The 25,119-nt window shown below is 45.5% G+C and overlaps 1 protein-coding gene across 2 annotated transcripts in view; it reads right to left on the minus strand.

Annotated features, from left to right (window-relative positions):
* The window catches only part of LOC138651168 (carcinoembryonic antigen-related cell adhesion molecule 6-like), a 37,949-nt gene extending 13,392 nt beyond the window's left edge, over nt 1–24,557 (minus strand). For both annotated transcript variants that reach the window (XR_011315446.1, XM_069741189.1), the window contains exons 1-2: nt 24,441–24,557; nt 1,068–1,418 (exon numbers count right to left, since the gene is read on the minus strand). Coding sequence is in view for 1 of the 2 variants with exons in the window: in XM_069741189.1 (XP_069597290.1) it covers nt 1,068–1,418; nt 24,441–24,462 (373 nt within the window). In the remaining variant the exon portion in view is untranslated. The remainder of the gene's footprint in view (nt 1–1,067; nt 1,419–24,440) is intronic.
* Between the last annotated feature and the right edge of the window lie 562 nt (nt 24,558–25,119).

Consider the following 25,119-nt stretch of genomic DNA (forward strand, 5'->3'; position numbering starts at 1 on the left):
GAGATCAGTGCCTGAGTGTCAGTTGGGAGATCAGTGCCTGAGTTTCAGTTGGGAGATCAGTGCCTGAGTGTCAGTTGGGAGATCAGTGCCTGAGTGTCAGTTGGGAGATCAGTGCCTGAGTTTCAGTTGGGAGATCAGTGCCTGAGTGTCAGTTGGGAGATCAGTGCCTGAGTTTAAGTTGGGAGATCAGTGCCTGAGTTTAAGTTGGGAGATCAGTGCCTGAGTTTCAGTTGGGAGACCAGTGCCTGAGTTTCAGTTGGGAGATCAGTGCCTGAGTGTCAGTTGGGAGTTCAGTGCCTGAGTTTCAGTTGGGAGATCAGTGCCGGACTATTATTTAGCAATGTTCAATGACTTTGATTTTACGACTGCTCTGAAATCATCAAGTTTACTGTGCCTTCCTGTACGTTTAAAACCAACAAGTTTCCTGTGTCGTAATGTAAACAAATACAGACTTCTATTGTTCTCGGAGACTATGATCATTTTAAAGTGGAATGTCTTATAGAGTAATAGGCCCAGGGTTAGGGTGCAATGATATCATGGAAGAATTAGGAAATCTTTAATCTACTTCCTAATGCAGAAGATATTTAAGGAATGGTGCCAATGAGCAAGGTGAATTGATAAGTCTGGTACTTTTTCTTTCAGTCACCATAAGATCTCAGAACAAATAAGATTAATATTATGGGATGTTAGGTAATATTATAATAACTTATAGATATAATTATTACTATAACACAATGTTTGTGCGTCAGGGCAAACCAATTATTTTAAGAGTTAAATCAATGATATCTACTGTGCAGCCTTTTAGGTGCTTATTTCACATTTAATTATTGTGTAAAGAATATGATATAATATAATTCATTTTATATGTAGAATGTTATTTCATTGTCCCTTGTGTTGGGAAATTGTGGCCAATCGAAACCAGGACTAAAAAATATAAAACAGTTGTACATTTCTTTGGCAGGGATGTGACTATAGGGATTTCTTGATGGGTCGGATCCTTTGTGGTTTTGTTTTTGTCTTCACTTCATGTATTGTACTGTATAATAGTAATAGTCGGTGATACTCACCGTAGACGATCAGGGACACAGTTAGGTTCTCGAATGTTTTCTTTAATTGAACTGTATAATTTCCCCCATCTGTGGCACGAAGATCTTTAATGCGTAATGATCCGTTATTGAAAGCCGAGAACCGATCATTGAACAGGGGTCCGCGTAATATTATGGGACTATTGGGATAAATAAAGCTCAGGATTCCATAGGGAATGTCTGGTTTTGATCCTTTATACCAGGTGAAATCCCCAATGTTTTCCATAATCCCCATAATATTTAATGTGACAGATCCATTAATAGTTGGATATTGAGGAACCAGCTGGAAGCTTGCTATTCCATAAACCATCTCTAGCCATAGGTACGGGAAAACTGAAAAGAAAAAGCAGAAATTAATGTAGTAGCGACTGATACAATAATGATTTATTGATTAATTCCTTCCACACAGCATGCCGAGACCAAACAAGGCAAGTCTTTGTTGTCCAACAACCACAACCCCTTTGTATGAGAGACCAATGGCCAAACCCCATAACTTCCCTCTCCAAAATCTCTGAAGGGGAGCTTGCTCATCTTCTCTCCAAATCACACCTCACCACTTGTGCACTTGACCCCATCCCATCCCACCTCCTTCCCAACCTCACCACCACACTAATCCCATCCCTAACCCATCTCTTCAACCTTTCACTAACTTCTGGTACCTTCCCTTCTGCCTTCAAACATGCTACAATCACACCTATCCTCAAAAAGCCATCCCTTGACCCAAGCTCTATGTCCAGCTATCGCCCCATATCTTTGCTCCCATTTGCTTCCCAACTCCTAGAGCAGCATGTCCATGCTGAACTTTCCTCTCACTTTGCATCCAACTCTCTCTTCGACAACCTATAATCTGGCTTCCGTCCCCACCATTCCACTGAGACTGCCCTGACCAAAATTACTAACTACTTACTTATAGCCAAAGCTAACAGACAATTCTCTATACTCCTCCTCCTAGACCTGTCCTCTGCCTTCGACACAGTTGACCACTGCCTCCTACTACAGATCCTCTCTTCCTTTGGGGTCAAAGACGTTGCCCTATCTTGAGTCTCCTCTTACCTTGCCAACCGCACATTTAGGGTTTCCTACTCCCATACTACCTCCTCATCTCGCCCCCTCTCTGTAGGAGTCCCCCAAGGCTCTGTCCTAGGACCCTTACTTTTCTCAATATATACACTCGGCCTGGGACAACTCATAAGGTCCTATGGCTTCTAGTACCATCTATATGCCGATGACACTCAGATCTACCTCTCTGGCCCAGATGTCACCTCTCTGCTCTCCAGAATCCCAGAGTGTCTATCAGCCATATCCTCCTTCTTCTCCTCTCGCTTCCTCAAGCTCAATGTGGACAAATCTGAACTCATCATCTTTCCTCCATCACGAATATCTTCTCTACCTGATCTATCTATCAAAATAAATGAAATCACACTTTCCCCTGTCCCCAAAATCCGCTGCCTCGGAGTAACCCTTGACTCCACCCTGTCCTTCAAACCACACATCCAAGCTCTCGCCACCTCCTGTCGCCTCCAGCTCAAAAATATTTCCAGAATCCGTCCTTTCCTCAACCCACATTCTACCAAAATGCTTGTGCATGCCCTAATCATCTCCTGCCTCGACTACTGCAACATACTCCTCTGTGGCCTCCTGTTATGGCCGGCAATCAGGCAACACAGTGTGCAGTAATCAGCGCACATACAGAGATCTGGCAATAACCAAAAACAATAGGACGAGCTCTGAGACGTGGAATCTCTGTAGACTGCAGTACCTGATCTATCCTCACACAACTATAAGCAGCAGTGGATTGCGCCTATCACTACCTATGCAACTCGGCACTGCCTGAGGAGCTGACTAGCCTGAAGATAGAAATACAAGCCTGACTTACCTCAGAGAAATACCCCAAAGGAATAGGCAGCCCCCCACATATAATGACTGTTAGCAAGATGAAAAGACAAACGTAGGAATGAAATAGATTCAGCAAAGTGAGGCCCGATATTCTAGACAGAGCGAGGATAGCAAAGAGAACTATGCAGTCTACAAAAAACCCTAAAACGAAAACCACGCAAAGGGGCAAAAAGACCCACCGTGCCGAACTAACAGCACGGCGGTGCACCCCTTTGCTTCTCAGAGCTTCCAGCAAAAGTTAATAGCAAGCTGGACAGAAAAAACAGAAAACAAACTAGAAGCACTTATCTAGCAGAGCAGCAGGCCCAAGGAAAGATGCAGTAGCTCAGATCCAACACTGGAACATAGACAAGGAGCAAGGAAGACAGACTCAGGTGGAGCTAAATAGCAAGGCAGCCAACGAGCTCACCAAAACACCTGAGGGAGGAAGCCCAGAGACTGCAATACCACTTGTGACCACAGAAGTGAATTCAGCCACAGAATTCACAACAGTACCCCCCCCTTGAGGAGGGGTCACCGAACCCTCACCAGAACCCCCAGGCCGACCAGGATGAGCCACATGAAAGGCACGAACAAGATCTGGGGCATGGACATCAGAGGCAAAAACCCAGGAATTATCTTCCTGAGCATAACCCTTCCATTTGACCAGATACTGGAGTTTCCGTCTAGAGACACGAGAATCCAAAATCTTCTCCACAATATACTCCAATTCCCCCTCCACCAAAACAGGGGCAGGAGGCTCCACAGATGGAACCATAGGTGCCACGTATCTCCTCAACAACGACCTATGGAATACATTATGTATGGAAAAGGAGTCTGGGAGGGTCAGACGAAAAGACACCGGATTGAGAATCTCAGAAATCCTATACGGACCAATAAAATGAGGTTTAAATTTAGGAGAGGAAACCTTCATAGGAATATGACGAGAAGATAACCAAACCAGATCCCCAACACGAAGTCGGGGTCCCACACGGCGTCTGCGATTAGCGAAAAGCTGAGCCTTCTCCTGGGACAAGGTCAAATTGTCCACTACCTGAGTCCAGATCTGCTGCAACCTGTCCACCACAGAATCCACACCAGGACAGTCCGAAGACTCAACCTGTCCTGAAGAGAAACGAGGATGGAACCCAGAATTGCAGAAAAATGGAGAGACCAAGGTAGCCGAGCTGGCCCGATTATTAAGGGCGAACTCAGCCAACGGCAAAAATGACACCCAATCATCCTGGTCAGCGGAAACAAAACATCTCAGATATGTTTCCAAGGTCTGATTTGTTCGTTCGGTCTGGCCATTAGTCTGAGGATGGAAGGCCGAGGAGAAAGATAGGTCAATGCCCATCCTACCACAAAAGGCTCGCCAGAACCTCGAGACAAACTGGGAACCTCTGTCAGAAACAATATTCTCAGGAATGCCATGTAAACGAACCACATGCTGGAAGAACAAAGGCACCAAATCAGAGGAGGAAGGCAATTTAACCAAGGGCACCAGATGGACCATTTTAGAAAAGCGATAACAGACCACCCAAATGACCGACATCTTTTGAGAAACGGGAAGGTCAGAAATGAAATCCATCGAAATATGTGTCCAAGGCCTCTTCGGGACCGGCAAGGGCAAAAGCAACCCACTGGCACGTGAACAGCAGGGCTTAGCCCTAGCACAAATTCCACAGGACTGCACAAAAGCACGCACATCCCGCGACAGAGACGGCCACCAGAAGGATCTAGCAACCAACTCCCTGGTACCAAAGATTCCTGGATGACCGGCCAGCACCGAACAATGAAGTTCAGAGATAACTTTACTAGTCCACCTATCAGGGACGAACAGTTTCTCGGCCGGACAACGATCAGGTTTATTAGCCTGAAATTTCTGCAACACTCTCCGCAAATCAGGAGAGATGGCAGACACAATGACTCCTTCCTTGAGGATACTCGCCGGCTCAGATAACCCCGGAGAGTCGGGCACAAAACTCCTAGACAGAGCATCCGCCTTCACATTTTTAGAGCCCGGAAGGTATGAAATCACAAAATCAAAACGAGCAAAAAATAACGACCAACGGGCCTGTCTAGGATTCAAGCGCTTGGCAGACTCAAGATAAGTAAGGTTCTTATGATCAGTCAAAACCACCACGCGATGCTTAGCACCCTCAAGCCAATGACGCCACTCCTCGAATGCCCACTTCATGGCCAGCAACTCTCGGTTGCCCACATCATAATTACGCTCAGCAGCAGAAAATTTCCTGGAAAAGAAAGCACATGGTTTGAACACTGAGCAACCAGAACCTCTCTGTGACAAAACCGCCCCTGCACCAATCTCAGAAGCATCAACCTCGACCTGGAACGGAAGAGAAACATCAGGTTGACACAACACAGGGGCACAGCAAAAACGACGCTTCAACTCCTGAAAAGCTTCCACGGCAGCAGAAGACCAATTAACCAAATCAGCACCCTTCTTGGTCAAATCGGTCAATGGTCTGGCAATGCTAGAAAAATTACAGATGAAGCGACGATAAAAATTAGCAAAGCCCAGGAATTTCTGCAGACTTTTTAGAGATGTCGGCTGGGTCCAATCCTGGATGGCCTGAACCTTAACCGGATCCATCTCGATAGTAGAAGGGGAAAAGATGAACCCCAAAAATGAAACTTTCTGCACACCGAAGAGACACTTTGATCCCTTCACGAACAAGGAATTAGCACGCAGTACCTGGAAAACCATTCTGACTTGCTTCACATGAGACTCCCAATCATCTGAGAAGATCAAAATGTCATCCAAGTAAACAATCAAGAATTTATCCAGATACTCACGGAAAATGTCATGCATAAAAGACTGAAAAACAGATGGAGCATTGGCAAGTCCGAACGGCATCACCAGATACTCAAAATGACCCTCGGGCGTATTAAATGCCGTTTTCCATTCATCTCCCTGCCTGATTCTCACCAGATTATACGCACCACGAAGATCAATCTTAGTAAACCAACTAGCCCCCTTAATCCGAGCAAACAAGTCAGAAATCAATGGCAAGGGATACTGAAACTTAACAGTGATCTTATTAAGAAGGCGGTAATCAATACACGGTCTTAGCGAACCATCCTTCTTGGCTACAAAAAAGAACCCTGCTCCCAATGGTGACGACGATGGGCGAATATGTCCCTTCTCCAGGGACTCCTTCACATAACTGCGCATAGCGGTGTGTTCAGGTACGGACAAATTAAATAAACGACCCTTAGGGAATTTACTACCAGGAATCAAATCGATAGCACAATCACAATTCCTATGCGGAGGTAGGGCATCAGACTTGGACTCTTCAAATACATCCTGAAAGTCCGACAAGAACTCTGGGATGTCAGAAGGAATGGATGACGAAATAGACAAAAATGGAACATCACCATGTACCCCCTGACAACCCCAGCTGGTTACCGACATAGAGTTCCAATCCAATACTGGATTATGGGTTTGTAGCCATGGCAACCCTAACACGACCACATCATGCAAATTATGCAGTACCAGAAAGCGAATAACTTCCTGATGTGCAGGAGCAATGCACATGGTCAGCTGGGCCCAGTACTGAGGCTTATTCTTGGCCAAAGGTGTAGCATCAATTCCTCTCAACGGAATAGGACACCGCAAAGGCTCCAAGAAAAATCCACAACGTTTAGCATAATCCAAATCCATCAGATTCAGGGCAGCGCCTGAATCCACAAACGCCATGACAGAATACGATGACAAAGAGCACATTAAGGTAATGGACAAAAGGAATTTTGACTGTACAGTACCAATAACGGCAGAGCTATCGAACCGCCTAGTGCGTTTAGGACAATTAGAAATAGCATGAGTAGAATCACCACAATAGAAACACAGTCTGTTCAGACGTCTGTGTTCTTGCCGTTCTACTTTAGTCATAGTCCTGTCGCACTGCATAGGCTCAGGTTTACTCTCAGACAATACCGCCAGATGGTGCACAGATTTACGCTCGCGCAAGCGACGACCGATCTGAATGGCCAAGGACATAGACTCATTCAAACCAGCAGGCATAGGAAATCCCACCATTACATCCTTAAGAGCTTCAGAGAGACCCTTTCTGAACAAAGCCGCTAGTGCAGATTCATTCCACAGAGTGAGTACTGACCACTTCCTAAATTTCTGACAATATACTTTTACATCATCCTGACCCTGGCATAAAGCCAGCAGATTTTTCTCAGCCTGATCCACTGAATTAGGCTCATCGTAAAGCAATCCCAGCGCCTGGAAAAATGCATCAACATTACTCAATGCAGAATCTCCTGGTGCAAGAGAAAACGCCCAGTCCTGTGGGTCGCCGCGCAAAAAAGAAATAATAATCAAAACCTGTTGAATAGGATTACCAGAAGAATGAGGTTTCAAGGCCAAAAATAGCTTACAATTATTTCTGAAGCTCAAGAACTTAGTTCTGTCACCAAAAAACAAATCAGGAATCGGAATTCTTGGTTCTAGCATCGATTTCTGATCAATAGTATCTTGAATCTTTTGTACATTTACAACGAGATTATCCATTGAGGAGCACAGAGCCTGAATATCCATGTCCACAGCTGTGTCCTGAAGCACTCTAATGTCTAGGGGAAAAAAAAGACTGAAGACAGAGCTAAGAAAAAAAAATGATGTCAGGATTTCTTTTTTCCCTCTATTGGGAATCATTGGTGGGCTCCTTGTACTGTTATGGCCGGCAATCAGGCAACACAGTGTGCAGTAATCAGCGCACATACAGAGATCTGGCAATAACCAAAAACAATAGGACGAGCTCTGAGACGTGGAATCTCTGTAGACTGCAGTATCTGATCTATCCTCACACAACTATAAGCAGCAGTGGATTGCGCCTATCACTACCTATGCAACTCGGCACTGCCTGAGGAGCTGACTAGCCTGAAGATAGAAATACAAGCCTGACTTACCTCAGAGAAATACCCCAAAGGAATAGGCAGCCCCCCACATATAATGACTGTTAGCAAGATGAAAAGACAAACGTAGGAATGAAATAGATTCAGCAAAGTGAGGCCCGATATTCTAGACAGAGCGAGGATAGCAAAGAGAACTATGCAGTCTACAAAAAACCCTAAAACGAAAACCACGCAAAGGGGCAAAAAGACCCACCGTGCCGAACTAACAGCACGGCGGTGCACCCCTTTGCTTCTCAGAGCTTCCAGCAAAAGTTAATAGCAAGCTGGACAGAAAAAACAGAAAACAAACTAGAAGCACTTATCTAGCAGAGCAGCAGGCCCAAGGAAAGATGCAGTAGCTCAGATCCAACACTGGAACATAGACAAGGAGCAAGGAAGACAGACTCAGGTGGAGCTAAATAGCAAGGCAGCCAACGAGCTCACCAAAACACCTGAGGGAGGAAGCCCAGAGACTGCAATACCACTTGTGACCACAGAAGTGAATTCAGCCACAGAATTCACAACAGCCTCCCTTCTAACACTCACGCACCCCTCCAGTCCATCCTTAACTCTGCTGCCCAACTAATTAATCTCTCTCCTCGCTACACTCCTGCTTCAGCCCTTTGCAAATCCCTTCACTTCACTGGCTCCTAATTTCCCAGCGTATCCAGTTTAAATTACTAACACTGACCTACAAAGCCATCCACAACCTTTCTCCTCCGTATATTTCCATACTAATCTCTCAATATCTTCCCTCACGAAATCTCAGGTCCTCCCAACACCTCCTCCTTTCCTCCACGCTTATTCGCTCCTCACTCAATCGCCTCCATAACTTCTCCCGAATATCACCCATCCTCTGGAATTCAGTGCCCCAACACATCCGGTTATCCACTACTTTTGGATCCTTCAAAAGAGACCTGAAAACCCGCCTCTTCAAGGAAGCTTACAGCCTGTAAAGACCACACGGCCACCTCAACACCACCGGAGCGCCTGCAACCCTCGACCTACTGTCTCCTTCCCCATAATCCTGTAGAATGTAAGCCCGCAAGGGAAGGTCCTCTTCCCTCTGTACCAGTCTGTCATTGTTAGTTTTGTAAGTAAGTGATATTTGTATTTTGATGTAACCCCTTCTCATGTACTGCACCATGGAATTAATGGTGCTATATAAATAAATAATAATAATAAAAATAATAATAATACCCTCCCCCGTGTCCAAAGCCGGAGGTTGGGCACCATCTGGTAACCCACAGTGCCTACACAGGGCCAGTTAAAGCTCCTGAAATTGCTTAACCCCTTTCTGACATGGGACGTACTATCCCGTCGAGGTGGGGTGGGCCCCTATGACCATGGACGGGATAGTACGTCCAGCGCGATCGGCGGCACTCACGGGGGGAGCGCCGCCGATCGCGGCCGGGTGTCAGCTGCCTATCGCAGCTGACATCCGGCACTATGTGCCAGGAGCGGTCGCGGACCGCCCCCGGTACATTAACCCCTGGCACACCGCGATCAAAGATGATCGCGATGTGCCGGCGGTGCAGGGAAGCATCGCGCAGGGAGGGGGCTACCTGCGGGCTTCCCTGAGCCCCCCGCAGCAACACGATGTGATCGCGTTGCTGCGAGGGTCTCCTCACCTCCCTCCCTGCTCGAGCCCCGGATCCAAGATGGCCGCGGATCTGGGTCCTGCAGGGAGGGAGGTGGCTTCACAGAGCCTGCTCAGAGCAGGCATTGTGAAGGCTGCAGCGCTGCATGTCAGATCAGTGATCTGACAGAGTGCTGTGCAAACTGTCAGATCACCGATCTGTGATGTCCCCCCCGGGACAAAGTAAAAAAGTAAAAAAAAAATTTTTCAAATGTGTAAAAAAAAAATAAAAAAAAATATTCCAAAATAATGAAAAAAAAAAAATATTATTCCCATAAATACATTTCTTTATCTAAATAAAAAAAACAAAACAATAAAAGAACATATATTTAGTATCGCCGCATCCGTAACGGCCCGACCTATAAAACTGGCCCACTAGTTAACCCTTTCAGTAAACACCGTAAGAAAAAAAAAAAAAAACGAGGCAAAAAACAACGCTTTATTATCATACTGCCGAACAAAAAGTGGAATAACACGCGATCAAAAATACAGATATAAATAACCAGGGTACCTCTGAAAACGTCATCTTGTCCCGCAAAAAACAAGCCACCATACAACATCATCAGCAAAAAAATAAAAAAGTTATAGTCCTAAGAATAAAGCGATGCAAAAATAATTATTTTTTCTATAAAATAGTTTTTATCGTATAAAAGCGCCAAAACATAAAAAAATGATATAAATGAGGTGTCGCTGTAATCGTACTGACCCGAAGAATAAAACTGCTTTATCAATTTTACCAAACGCGGAACGGAATAAACGCCTCCCCCAAAAGAAATTCATGAATAGCTGGTTTTTGGTCATTCTGCCTCACAAAAATCGGAATAAAAAGCGATTAAATAATGTCACGTGGCCGATAATGTTACCAATAAAAACATCAACTCGTCCCGCAAAAAACAAGACCTTACATGACTCTGTGGACCAAAATATGGAAAAATTATAGCTCTCAAAATGTGGTAACGCAAAAAATATTTTTTGCAATAAAAAGCGTCTTTCAGTGTGTGACGGCTGCCAATCATAAAAATCCGCTAAAAAAACAGCTATAAAAGTAAATCAAACCCCCCTTCATCACCCCCTTAGTTAGGGAAAAATTAAAAAAATGTATTTATTTCCATTTTCCCATTAGGGCTAGGGTTAGGGTTAGGGTTAGGGCTAGGGTTAGGGCTAGGGTTAGGGCTAGGGTTAGGGTTAGGGCTAGGGTTAGGGCTAGGGTTAGGGCTAGGGTTAGGGTTAGGGCTAGGGTTAGAGCTAGGGTTAGCGCTACAGTTTGGGTTGGGGCTAAAGTTAGGGTTCGGGTGGGGGCTAAAGTTACAGTTAGGGTTTAGATTACATTTACAGTTGGGAATAGGGTTGGGATTAAATAAGCGTCTTTCAGTGTGTGACGGCTGCCAATCATAAAAATCCGCTAAAAAACCCACTCTAAAAGTAAATCAAACCCCCCTTCATCACCCCCTTAGTTAGGGAAAAATTAAAAAAATGTATTTATTTCCATTTTCCCATTAGGGCTAGGGTTAGGGTTAGGGCTAGGGTTAGGGCTAGGGTTAGGGCTAGGGTTAGGGTTAGGGCTAGGGTTAGGGCTAGGTTTTGGGCTAGGGCTAGGGTTAGGGTTAGGGCTAGGGTTAGGGTTAGAGCAAGGGTTAGGGCTACAGTTTGGGTTGGGGCTAAAGTTAGGGTTCGGGTTGGGGCTAAAGTTACAGTTAGGGTTTAGATTACATTTACAGTTGGGAATAGGGTTGGGATTAGGGTTAGGGGTGTGTCAGGGTTAGAGGTGTGGTTAGGGTTACTGTTGGGATTAAGGTTAGGGGTGTGTTTGGATTAGGGTTTCAGTTATAATTGTGGGGTTTCCACTGTTTAGGCACATCAGGGGCTCTCCAAACGCGACATGGCGTCCGATCTCAATTCCAGCCAATTCTGCGTTGAAAAAGTAAAACAGTGCTCCTTCCCTTCTGAGCTCTCCCGTGTGCCCAAACAGGGGTTTACCCCAACATATGGAGTATCAGCGTACTCAGGACAAATAGGACAACAACTTTTGGGGTCCAATTTCTCCTGTTACCCTTGGGAAAATACAAAACTGGGGGCTAAAAAATAATTTTTGTGGGAAAAAAAAAGATTTTTTTATTTTCACGGCTCTGCGTTATAAACTGTAGTGAAACACTTGGGGGTTCAAAGTTCTCACAACACATCTAGATTAGTTCCCTGGGGGGTCTAGTTTCCAATATGGGGTCACTTGTGGGGGGTTTCTACTGTTTAGGTACATTAGGGGTTCTGCAAACGCAATGTGACGCCTGCAGACCATTCCATCTAAGTCTGCATTCCAAATGGCGCTCCTTCCCTTCCGAGCTCTACCATGCGCTCAAACCGTGGTTCCCCCCAACATACGGGGTATCAGCGTACTCAGGACAAATTGGACAACAACTTCTGGGGTCGAATTTCTCCTCTTACCCACGGGAAAATACAAAACTGGGGGCTAAAAAATAATTTTGGGGGGAAAGATTTTTTTTTTAAATTTTCACGGCTCTGCGTTACAAACTGTAGTGAAACACTTGGGGGTTCAAAGCTATCACAACACATCTAGATGAGTTCCTTAGGGTGTCTAGTTTCCAATATGGGGTCATTTGTGGGAGGTTTCTACTGTTTAGGTATATTAGGGGCTCTGCAAATGCAATGTGACACCTGCAGACCATTCCATCTAAGTCCTCATTCCAAATGGAGCTCCTTCCCTTCCGAGCCCTCCCATGCGCCCAAACAGTGGTTCCCCCCCACATATGGGGTATCAGCGCACTCAGGACAAATTGGACAACAAATTGTGGGGTCCAATTCCTCCTGTTACCCTCGGGAAAATACAAAACTGGGGGCTAAAAAATAATTTTTGTGGGAAAAAATTTTTGTTTTATTTTTACGGCTCTCCATTATAAACTTCTGTGAAGCCCTTGGTGGGTCAAAGCGCTCAGCACACATCTCGATAAGTTCCTAAGGGGGTCTACTTTCCAAAATGGTCACTTGTGGGGGGTTTCTACTGTTTAGGTACATTAGGGGCTCTGCAAACGCAATGTGACACCTGCAGACCATTCCATCTAAGTCTGCATTCAAATGGCACTCCTTCCCTTTCAAGCCCTCCCATGTGCCCAAACAGTGGTTCCCCCCACATATGGTGTATCATCGCACTCAGGACAAATTGGACAACAAATTTTGGGGTCCAGTTTCTCCTGTTACCCTCGGGAAAATACAAAACTGGGGGCTAAAAAAATAATTTTTGTGGGAAAAAAATTTTGTTTTATTTTTACGGCTCTGCATTATAAACTTCTGTGAAGCTCTTGGTGGGTCAAAGTGCTCACCACACCTCTAGATAAGTTCTCCTTAGGGGGTCTACTTTCCAAAATGGTGTCATTTGTGGGGGGTTTCAATGTTTAGGCACATCAGTGGCTCTTCAAACGCAACATGGCGTCCCATCTCAATTCCTGTCAATTTTGCATTGAAAAGTCAATCGGCGCTCCTTCCCTTCCGAGCTCTCCCATCCGCCCAAACAGTGGTTTACCCCCACATATGGGCTATCAGCGTACTCAGGACAAATTGTACAACAACTTTTGGGGTCCAATTTCTTCTCTTACCCTTGGGAAAATAAAAAATTGGTGGCGAAAAGATAATTTTTGTGAAAAAATATGATTTTTTATTTTTACGGATCTACATTATAAACTTCTGTGAAGCACTTGGTGGGTCAAAGTGCTCACCACACCTCTATATAAGTTCCTTAGGGGGTCTACTTTCCAAAATGGTGTCACTTGTGGGGGGTTTCAATGTTTAGGCACATCAGGGGCTCTCCAAACGAAACATGGCATCCCATCTCAATTCCAGTCAATTTTGCATTGAAAAGTCAAATGGCGCTCCTTCGCTTCCGAGCTCTGCCATGCGCCCAAACAGTGGTTTACCCCCACATGTGGGGTATTGGCGTACTCAGGACAAATTGTACAACAATGTTTGGGGTCCATTTTCTCCTGTTACCCTTGGTAAAATAAAACAAATTGGAGCTGAATTAAATTTTTTGTGAAAAAAAGTTAAATGTTCATTTTTATTTAAACATTCAAAAAATTCCTGTGAAGCACCAGAAGGGTTAATAAACTTCTTGAATATGGTTTTGAGCACCTTGAGGGGTGTAGTTTTTAGAATGGTGTCACACTTGGGTATTTTCTATCATATAGACCCCTCAAAATGACTTCAAATGAGATGTGGTCCCTAAAAAAAAATGGTGTTGTAGAAATGAGAAATTGCTGGTCAACTTTTAACCCTTATAACTCCCTAACAAAAAAAAATTTTGGTTCCAAAATTGTGCTGATGTAAAGTAGACATGTGGGAAATGTTGCTTATTAAGTATTTTGTGTGACATATCTCTGTGATTTAATTGCATAAAAATTCAAAGTTGGAAAATTGCGAAATTTTCATAATTTTCGCCAAATTTCCATTTTTTTCACAAATAAACGCAGGTACTATCAAAGAATTTTTACCATTGTCATGAAGTACAATATGTCACAAGAAAACAATGTCAGAATCACTGGGATCCGTTGAAGCGTTCCAGAGTTATAACCTCATAAAGGGACAGTGGTCAGAATTGTAAAAATTGGCCCGGTCATTAACGTGCAAGGGGGTAAAGGGGGTAAAATTCTCATGAATCCTACAGGGCTTTAAATACCCCCAAGTATTAGGCTTATGCTTGATGACACGAGGGTAAACTAGTAACTCCGACAACCTGCCCCTATTTTGTGTATTATTGCCCCACAATATCTCATCTCTTGTCATTCCTTTACTCACATGCTGATAACTTAGTATACTGTTTCTTGCTACTTATTTGTCTAGTATATCACCCCTGAAAAACCTTGTGAAGGGGAAACATGGTCTATCACCCCTGAAGAACCTTGTGAAGCAGAAACACCTTGAGTTTTGTATTGGAGTTTGTTTACTTCTAGGCAAACACCTCTTATTGATATGTGTTGCTCTATCACTTAAGCAATTTGGGCTAACACTTGGTTTGTTTACCTATGAGGTTAGCAATTTTAGGCTGTCATTTTCTATTGATTTGTGCTGCTCTATTAATTAAACAATGCAGGCTGCCATCTCGCCTGTTTTCCTATGGGTTGAAAACCTCAAATTGCTCAGCGCTCCCCGCATTTTACTAGCAGTGAATGCCGCAGCATCACACAAGCGCTGAGCTCCTAGCAGTCGCAAAACACTGCAATCCGTGTGCTGACCAAAACCTTTATTACCATTTTGGATTGCTCTTTCTAATAAACCTCACCATTGCACTTATCTGGAGTTCCAAAATCTTGTCTATTTGTGCTTCCAGTAACATGGATGTCCCCAATATTTCCATTGACAGATGATGGACCTGAGTGAGGACTTGATTTTTGAGTTGAAGCTTTCATTGGGAATATTTAACGTAACTTTTGGGATCACATTTATCCACTACTCTACGCTGAGCACTTACATGGGGGTTTCCATCTAAATCTCTGAATGATGTGATCCAGATGAAACCCCTGAGGAATTGAATCTCTATAATGAGGCAGCAGAGTTACTCTGGCCTCTGCTTAGAATTCTTCTTCTTTTCAGAGGTACACAAAACTGTGGACGACTCTGCTTTTATGCACAGTTAAAAAGATGGACACCGCCGGATAATAGACAGCCAAACTGCGGCCAGTGTCTCCATCTGCCTCATTATAGGGATTCTTCCATTGGGGATTGCTGTCTGAATCATGTATTTCAGAGATTTACATGGAAACCCAGGTGTAAGTGCTCAGCGTAGAGCGCAGGATAAATCTAAGCCGATACATTTTATTATTTATAAATCACAAAACCAGATAGACAAAGCTATACGCGAAACAAGCATTGGGCTACTGGGCAGTGTGGTTCAAATTACTATGGCACATGGTGTGTATTGTTATTGGTTCTAAATATATTCACATTGATTTACATATGGTTGCTCATTGTGAACAGGGGGACTGTGATTCTTGAGACGCATCAACAAATATTTCTGCTATCATGGCATAATCATCTTGACTCCTCTTTAAATGTATGTTTGTGACCCAGTGATAGTACTTTGACTACATTGCATAGTTATGTGATGTATTTTGTAATTTTTTTTTTCACTTATGCTGGTACTGTAAAATACACAATGGGCAATGTCATATGAATGCTTATTAATTTTGACTTTTGAACCACACAGCCCCAAACAGTTTCTAAAGGGTTTTAGGGGCTGGTTTACTGTTATGACCTGGTGGTAAGGACAATAATGGACCTGGTGGTTAAGAGCACACGGAATGACCTGATAGTTACTGATAATATAGGACGAGCTCTGAGACGTGGGAACTCTGCTGACCGCAATCCCTAATCCTATCACACACACTAGAAATAGCCGTGGATTGCTCCTAACGCTCCCTATGCAACTCGACACAGCCTAAGGAACTAGCTAGCCCTGAAGATAGAAAAATAAACCTACCTTGCCTCAGAGAAATTCCCCAAAGGAAAAGGCAGCCCCCACATATAATGACTGTGAGTAAAGATGAAAATACAAACACAGAGATGAAATAGATTTAGCAAAGTGAGGCCCGACTTACTGAACAGACTGAGGATAGGAAAGGTAACTTTGCGGTCAGCACAAAAAACTACAAAAAGACCACGCAGAGGGCGCAAAAGACCCTCCGCACCGACTCACGGTGCGGAGGTGCTCCCTCTGCGTCCCAGAGCTTCCAGCAAGCAAGACAAAAATCAAAATAGCAAGCTGGACAGAAGAATAGCAAACTAAAGAAAAACAAGCAGGAACTTAGCTTCTGCTGGGAAGACAGGTCACAAGAACGATCCAGGAGTGAACTAGACCAATACTGGAACATTGACAGGTGGCATGGAGCAATGATCTAAGTGGAGTTAAATAGAGCAGCCAGCTAACGAATTAACCTCGTCACCTGTGGAAGGAACCTCAGAAGCAGCAGCTCCACCCACAACCACCAGAGGAAGCCCATGGACAGAACCAGCCGAAGTACCATTCATGACCACAGGAGGGAGCTTGACAACAGAATTCACAACAGTTTACATTTTGTCTGTCTGGTTGTATGATTTACAAATAATAAAATTTATTGTTGTAATTGAAAACTGTTGTGTACGTATATACTTTTTTTTTTTACTACTCTATAGATGGTGGTATTAGTGTGAACATGATCTAATATTGGGTACCTCCACATAAATTTATACTTTTGTAACTAATGGAAATGGGTCTGTATATCTTTACATTAATAAAATTGCGCCAAACCTTACTGCGATCTTTGAGAGGCAGAATGAACAAATCAACAGCAGGTCAAGAATTGGTTTTATTTATTTTTTACGCTGTTCCTCACGCCGTATAAGTGACTAGGCAACTTTATTCATTGGGTCTGTGTGATTACAGAGATGCCAAATTTATATTTGGTTTTTATGTTTGGCAGCTGTCACACAGTAAAACACGCTTTATTTTTGCACATTGCCTTATTTTAAGAGCTATACTTTTTCCATATTTCTGCCGACAGAGTCATGTGAGGGCTTGTTTATTGCAGGACGAGCTGACATTTTTATTGGTACCATTTTTGGGCACATGACATTTTTTTGCCGCTTTTACAAAACAAAAACTAATTTGTAGAAAAAATAATTGTTTTTGCATCACTATATTCTGAGAGCTGTAACTTTTTTATTTCTCTTCTGATGGAGCTGTATGGTGGCTTTTTGCAGAACAAGATGTTGTTTTCAGCTATACCATTTTTGTTTCCATTCAACTTTTTGATGCCGTTTTGTTCCACTTTTTGTTTGGCAGCATGACGAAAAACATAGTTTTTTGACATTTTTCTTATGGTGTTCACTGAAGGGGGTTAACTAGTGTGACAGTTTTATAAGGTGGGTGTTAGACACCAGGATTCTCCCGCAGCACAGGGTAGATTCCAAGCCTTGTCTGCCATTCAGGCTTGGCCACGGCAGGTGCTGCTCAGCATAGACGTTGGTTCCAGCGTCTATCTCAGGCTCGTGGTATATGGTTGGTTACTTCAGGCTCTCCAGCCAAGGCCTTTGTAACCAGTGTTATACAGGAGCAGTCTGACATTCTGGAGCCTAAGTCCAAAAATCACCTTACTGAGTATGTCCGTGAGGTGGCGTCTTCCCATTGGTGGATGGACGTCAACTGCTCTGGTGATGTGGCAGATCTGGATTGGACCACGGGCAAGGTCCTGTCTGACTGGACATGAGTCTAGGGTACAAAAGGCTCTCAGGGGCCCACGCCAGTGCGCTAGTATCATTTATGTGTGGTTGTAGCCAGTGGATACGCTACCACTCTGTCTGTATGTGTTGTGTCTCTGTCTAGCCTTGGGACTGTACATGTAGGCAGGTGGGGCAATTAGCTGCTTGGCTTAGCATATGTTACCTACATGTGTGCGGTAAGCACAGAAGAGTCTCAGAGCAAGCACAATCCTAGTCAGGGTATTAAGCTCAGAGTATCTGTTCCGTTTCTGTGTGCGAGTGACACAACTCAGTTGCAGAGCATCTCTTTCATTTCTGTGTGCGAGCGACTCAGCTCAGTTGCAGAGCATCTCTTTCGTTTCTGTGTGCGAGTGACACAGATCAGTTGCAGAGCATCTCTTTTGCTTCTGTGCGCGAGTGACACAGCTCAGTTGCAGAGCCTCTGTTTCATTTGTGTGTACGGGTGATCGTTCGCCGTGTGTTCCATCATTATTCACTAGCAGCAGTTTTCCATCTCTGCACGGTGGACCCCGGGTTGTGATTACGCTCTATTATTTATTTTATTTAGCGCAATCCGACAACCCCAACAGTGGGTCATTTCGGACACAGCCATACCAGATATGTTTACTTTGTATATTTTTGCTTTTTACATAAATATCAGTGATGGGTGAACGTGCTCGGCACTACTCGATACTTGATGGAGCATTTGGATGCTCGATTGAGTATCGAGCAGTGTCAAGTATCACGTAGTGCTCAAGTCACTGTAATAAGCTTATTTGAATAGTCTGAGCCCAGAGCAGCACTGAAACCAGGAACTCCTATGCTGGGAGCACAGGGACTCCTCAGTCAGTCGGACTCTTTGTGAGGTCTCTCTCTCATATACAGTACATCACCCAAACGTACATACACCACTCTCTAGAGACCCTCCCTTGGCAGCACAGAGGATGTCAGAGGTCTTCCCATGGCAGCACAGAGGATGTCAGAGGTCTTCCCACAGCAGCACAGAGGAAGTCAGAGGCCCTGTCACAGCAGCACGGAGGAAGTCAGAGGCCCTGTCACAGCAGCACAGAGGAAGTCAGAGGCTCTGTCACAGCAGCACAGAGGATGTCCGAGGCCCTCCCACAACAGCACAGAGGATGTCATAGGCCCTCCCACAACAGCACAGAGGATGTCATAGGCCCTCCCACAGCAGCACAGAGGAAGTCAGGGGCCCTGCCACAGCAGCACAGAGGAAGTCAGAGGCCCTGTCACAGCAGCACAGAGGAAGTCAGGGGCCCTGCCACAGCAGCACAGAGGATGTCAGAGGCCCTCCCACAACAGCACAGAGGATGTCATAGGCCCTCCCACAACAGCACAGAGGATGTCATAGGCCCTCCCACAGCAGCACAGAGGAAGTCAGGGGCCCTGCCACAGCAGCACAGAGGAAGTCAGAGGCCCTGTCACAGCAGCACAGAGGAAGTCAGGGGCCCTGCCACAGCAGCACAGAGGATGTCAGAGGCCCTCCCACAACAGCACAGAGGATGTCATAGGCCCTCCCACAGCAGCACAGAGGAAGTCAGAGGCCCTGTCACAGCAGCACAGAGGATGTCCGAGGCCCTCCCACAGCAGCACAGAGGAAGTCAGAGGCTCTGCCACAGCAGCACAGACGATGTCAGAGGCCCTGCCACAGCAGCACAGAGGAAGTCAGGGGCCCTGCCACAGCAGCACAGAGGAAGTCAGAGGCCCTGCCACAGCAGCACAGAGGAAGTCAGAGGCTCTGCCACAGCAGCACAGAGGATGTCAGAGGACCTCCTACAGCAGCACAGAGGATGTCATAGGCCCTCCCACAACAGCACAGAGGATGTCATAGGCCCTCCCACAGCAGCACAGAGGAAGTCAGAGGCCCTGCCACAGCAGCACAGAGGAAGTCAGGGGCCCTGACACAGCAGCACAGAGGAAGTCAGAGGCCCTGCCACAGCAGCACAGAGGATGTCAGAGGCCCTCCCACAACAGCACAGAGGATGTCATAGGCCCTGCCACAGCAGCACAGAGGAAGTCAGAGGCCCTGTCACAGCAGCACAGAGGATGTCCGAGGCCCTCCCACAGCAGCACAGAGGAAGTCAGAGGCTCTGCCACAGCAGCACAGACGATGTCAGAGGCCCTGCCACAGCAGCACAGAGGAAGTCAGGGGCCCTGCCACAGCAGCACAGAGGAAGTCAGAGGCCCTGCCACAGCAGCACAGAGGAAGTCAGAGGCTCTGCCACAGCAGCACAGAGGATGTCAGAGGACCTCCTACAGCAGCACAGAGGATGTCATAGGCCCTCCCACAACCGCACAGAGGATGTCATAGGCCCTCCCACAGCAGCACAGAGGAAGTCAGAGGCCCTGCCACAGCAGCACAGAGGAAGTCAGGGGCCCTGCCACAGCAGCACAGAGGAAGTCAGGGGCCCTGCCACAGCAGCACAGAGGATGTCAGAGGCCCTCCCACAACAGCACAGAGGATGTCATAGGCCCTGCCACAGCAGCACAGAGGAAGTCAGAGGCCCTGTCACAGCAGCACAGAGGAAGTCAGAGGCCCTGCCACAGCAGCACAGAGGAAGTCAGAGGCTCTGCCACAGCAGCACAGACAATGTCAGAGGCCCTGCCACAGCAGCACAGAGGAAGTCAGGGGCCCTGCCACAGCAGCACAGAGGAAGTCAGAGGCCCTGTCACAGCAGCACAGAGGATGTCCGAGGCCCTCCCACAACAGCACAGAGGATGTCATAGGCCCTGCCACAGCAGCACAGAGGAAGTCAGAGGCCCTGTCACAGCAGCACAGAGGATGTCCGAGGACCTCCTACAGCAGCACAGAGGATGTCAGAGGACCTCCTACAGCAGCACAGAGGATGTCAGAGGCCCTCCTACAGCAGCACAGAGAATGTCAGAGGCCCTGCCACAGCAGCACAGAGGAAGTCAGAGGACCTCCTACAGCAGCACAGAGAATGTCAGAGGACCTCCTACAGCAGCACAGAGAATGACAGAGGACCTCTTACAGCAGCACAGAGAATGTCAGAGGACCTCCTACAGCAGCACAGAGAATGACAGAGGCCCTCCTACAGCAGCGCAGAGAATGTCAGAGGACCTCCTACAGCAGCACAGAGAATGACAGAGGACCTCCTACAGCAGCACAGAGAATGACAGAGGCCCTCCTAAAGCAGCACAGAGAATGTCAGAGGCCCTCCTACAGCAGCGCAGAGAATGTCAGAGGACCTCCTACAGCAGCACAGAGAATGACAGAGGACCTCCTACAGCAGCACAGAGAATGTCAGAGGCCCTCCTACAGCAGCACAGAGAATGACAGAGGACCTCCTACAGCAGCACAGAGAATGTCAGAGGACCTCCCACAGCAGCACAGAGAATGTCAGAGGCCCTCCTACAGCAGCACAGAGAATGACAGAGGACCTCTTACAGCAGCACAGAGAATGTCAGAGGCCTTCCCACAGCAGCACAGAGAATGTCAGAGGACCTCCTACAGCAGCACAGAGAATGACAGAGGACCTCCTACAGCAGCACAGAGAATGTCAGAGGACCTCCTACAGCAGCACAGAGAATGACAGAGGACCTCCTACAGCAGCACAGAGAATGACAGAGGACCTCCTACAGCAGCACAGAGAATGTCAGAGGCCCTCCTACAGCAGCACAGAGAATGACAGAGGACCTCGTACAGCAGCGCAGAGAATGTCAGAGGACCTCCTACAGCAGCACAGAGAATGTCAGAGGACCTCCTACAGCAGCACAGAGAATGTCAGAGGCCTTCCCACAGCAGCACAGAGAATGTCAGAGGACCTCCTACAGCAGCACAGAGAATGACAGAGGACCTCTTACAGCAGCACAGAGAATGTCAGAGGACCTCCTACAGCAGCACAGAGAATGTCAGAGGACCTCCTACAGCAGCACAGAGAATGTCAGAGGACCTCCTACAGCAGCACAGAGAATGACAGAGGACCTCCTACAGCAGCACAGAGAATGACAGAGGACCTCCTACAGCAGCACAGAGAATGTCAGAGGCCTTCCCACAGCAGCACAGAGAATGTCAGAGGACCTCCTACAGCAGCACAGAGAATGACAGAGGACCTCCTACAGCAGCACAGAGAATGACAGAGGACCTCTTACAGCAGCACAGAGAATGACAGAGGACCTCCTACAGCAGCACAGAGAATGACAGAGGACCTCTTACAGCAGCACAGAGAATGACAGAGGACCTCCTACAGCAGCACAGAGAATGTCAGAGGACCTCGTACAGCAGCACAGAGAATGTCAGAGGACCTCGTACAGCAGCACAGAGAATGTCAGAGGACCTCCTACAGCAGCACAGAGAATGTCAGAGGACCTCCTACAGCAGCACAGAGAATGTCAGAGGACCTCGTACAGCGGCACAGAGAATGTCAGAGGCCCTCCTACAGCAGCGCAGAGAATGACAGAGGACCTCCTACAGCAGCACAGAGAATGTCAGAGGACCTCCTACAGCAGCACAGAGAATGACAGAGGACCTCCTACAGCAGCACAGAGAATGTCAGAGGACCTCCTACAGCAGCGCAGAGAATGTCAGAGGACCTCCTACAGCAGCACAGAGAATGTCAGAGGACCTCCTACAGCAGCGCAGAGAATGTCAGAGGACCTCCTACAGCAGCACAGAGAATGTCAGAGGACCTCGTACAGCGGCACAGAGGATGTCAGAGGACCTCGTACAGCGGCACAGAGGATGTCCGAGGCCTTCCCACAGCAGCTCATTTGAATCATCTGAGCTGCGCAGGACTGAAGTCTGGAATTCCGCTGCTGGGAGAGTCGGGATTCCTCTGTCAGCCAGACTCATTGTGAACTTTCTCTGTCTCTCTCTCTGTTTCTCCTCTCTCTCCTCGTCAATTACCGGTCTCCCGGAAAAATTCTCGAGTCCTTCATTGACTTACATCATGTTAGGCACTCAAGTTGAGCCGGTCCGAACATCCAACCTGCTCACTTCGAGTACCGAGCACTCGAGCAGCTTACTGCTCCCTCATCACTAATAAATAGACCTATTGTAGTGCTATAATATTTTTATTTACTATTTCTTAATTTCCTTTTCATATTTTTAAATTTTTTTTTTACTTTTTAAAAACCTTTTTGCATAGTCACTTTAGTTATATTAATTTTTTATTACTCTGATTGCTGGCACTGCAATCCATCATACCTTGCAGCGCTGCACTGACAGGAAAATCTTATACCATGCTCCTCAGGTTGGGCCCATGTGTTGATGGGGCCCAAAAATGTTGTGATCCTGGGGCACGTAAGCTGAACTCCCGGCAGCAATGGAGAGGACATCACTCCGGTGCCATGACGTACCTATACTTCATTGGTCGGGAATCCCTACCTGACCATGATGTACAGGCATGTTAAAGGTTGTGTGTAATGAATCAGGTTTATAATATAGCAATCGTGCTGTAAATGTACAAGGCAAAACAATTCACACGAATGAAAAACGTGATGTAGGAACACAAAACGTAATTTAGAAACCGAACAGCAGAATAAAAATGAATGAAAATCCCCAGAATTGAGAATGAACCACTTAATGAGCGTTCCTGGCACTATAGAGCAACACAGAAGCAAAAGTACCCATCACATAATAATTTGTGGACCAAGAATAAACCACACTGCCCATTACACCCTCACGTGTTTCGCATATACCTTCATCAGGGAATCATTAGTTTGTAAAGTTTATTTAATAGATGTACAAAGCTTTGCATGACAGATATATCTTCTGCAAATAAATATTTATTGCACTACTTTTGATAGTAAAATTTGAAATTCTGAATTTGGCTTTAGACTAGATTTCCACATGCAGTTTTCTCAGTAGTTTTTTTTGTAGTTGCTTTATATGGCATTTTTTGGTTAAATTTTCAGTATTCAATTTTTACCCCTTGCATAAGAGTTTTAACCATTTTTTAGGATATATATTTGACTCAGCATTTTTTGGCTTGCCATATTACATTTATAAAGTTTGAGTCAAATTTGCTAATGGTCAAGTGACATAAATTTGGTGCATGATCAACAAACGGGAGGAAGTGCCTTAAAGTCGACACAGAATGAGTTATTTAAAGTCACAACAAACGTATTTTTCCCACATTTCAGCTCTGAAAAATGGTAAAGTTTAAAGTTTATCTACAATTCGAATTTCATAAGATTTGGATTTTAGGGTTAGGAAGTAAGTAGGTAATACCCAAAGTGGCACGCAGGATTATATTGGTCTGTAACATTATCAATATGTATAAAGTAGGGAGAAAATCAACCTTGATTATTTCAACACAAATTTTGAATAACATTACAAGATAGGAGTTTGGAATCTGGACCCAGCAGAAGTTCCCACCATGTCTTCTTATGCCAAGATGAGTACTTATTGAATCCTATGCCACAAGTCATAGTGAAGCCACCCTCTACCTTGTCGAATGCCGCAGTATTTGCTTAGATCTTCCTTCTCCGCTAACACATGTCCCAGGTCATCTGAAAGGGACTTACTGTCCATACCTCATGCAGATCCCATGCACAAATGGTCTCCATCTGCTGTCATATATAACACTAGTGTATTTCCAAATGACAGAGTGATCCCGTTAAGCATCCCTGCCCTGAAACTCTACAAACTCTATAGTTGCACCCCAAGAAATCCCAATCACGATTATGTAAATTACCTGAAATCAAACAGATCCACATTTTCAGGTTCTGTCTTGTTGCATCCAGCAAGAAACACTATCATCCCAAAATAAAACCAGATTAAGGAAGTCACCGCTGAACAATGTCATCCATTCAATATAAAACTAGGGAGGGATCATGGCTAGTTATGTTTGGATTCATTCACATGGCATACCGTACATCACCAAAACCAAAACTAACAGGAATATACAAAGAACTTTTCTTTGCTGGAAGGAACAATGTAAAGAGGTATGAATAAAAAATCTGGAAGTGCCTCGAGGGAGTAAAGGATACTCAATAGGAATATTATCAGCTGGTAAGTGAGTAACGGGAATAGACTTCTTGGTTTGGCATGACCTGGCCATTAGAGAACAAGTCTAGGACAACCTTCATCTCTAATCAGACCAAAACCTCAGTGAAAAAGATGAAAGAATAACTCAAGTAGTAAGTAGAAAATTCTTATATTCTATGTGATTTTGCCATTTTCAGAATCTCTGCTTACCGTAATATTCACACAATGAGAATGATGATAGCTGAGCGAAGTTCTGGGGAGAAGTTTTTGAGTGACCACCTGGCCAAGAAAGCATCCTGGACTGGCAAAATACAGGTGAAACAACTACTTCTTGACCAAAAAAATCAAAGACCCAAGTAGATTACAGCACAAATATCTGACACTAA

This window comes from Ranitomeya imitator, chromosome 10 (assembly GCF_032444005.1).
Source record: "Ranitomeya imitator isolate aRanImi1 chromosome 10, aRanImi1.pri, whole genome shotgun sequence".
Lineage (NCBI taxonomy): Eukaryota > Metazoa > Chordata > Amphibia > Anura > Dendrobatidae > Ranitomeya > Ranitomeya imitator.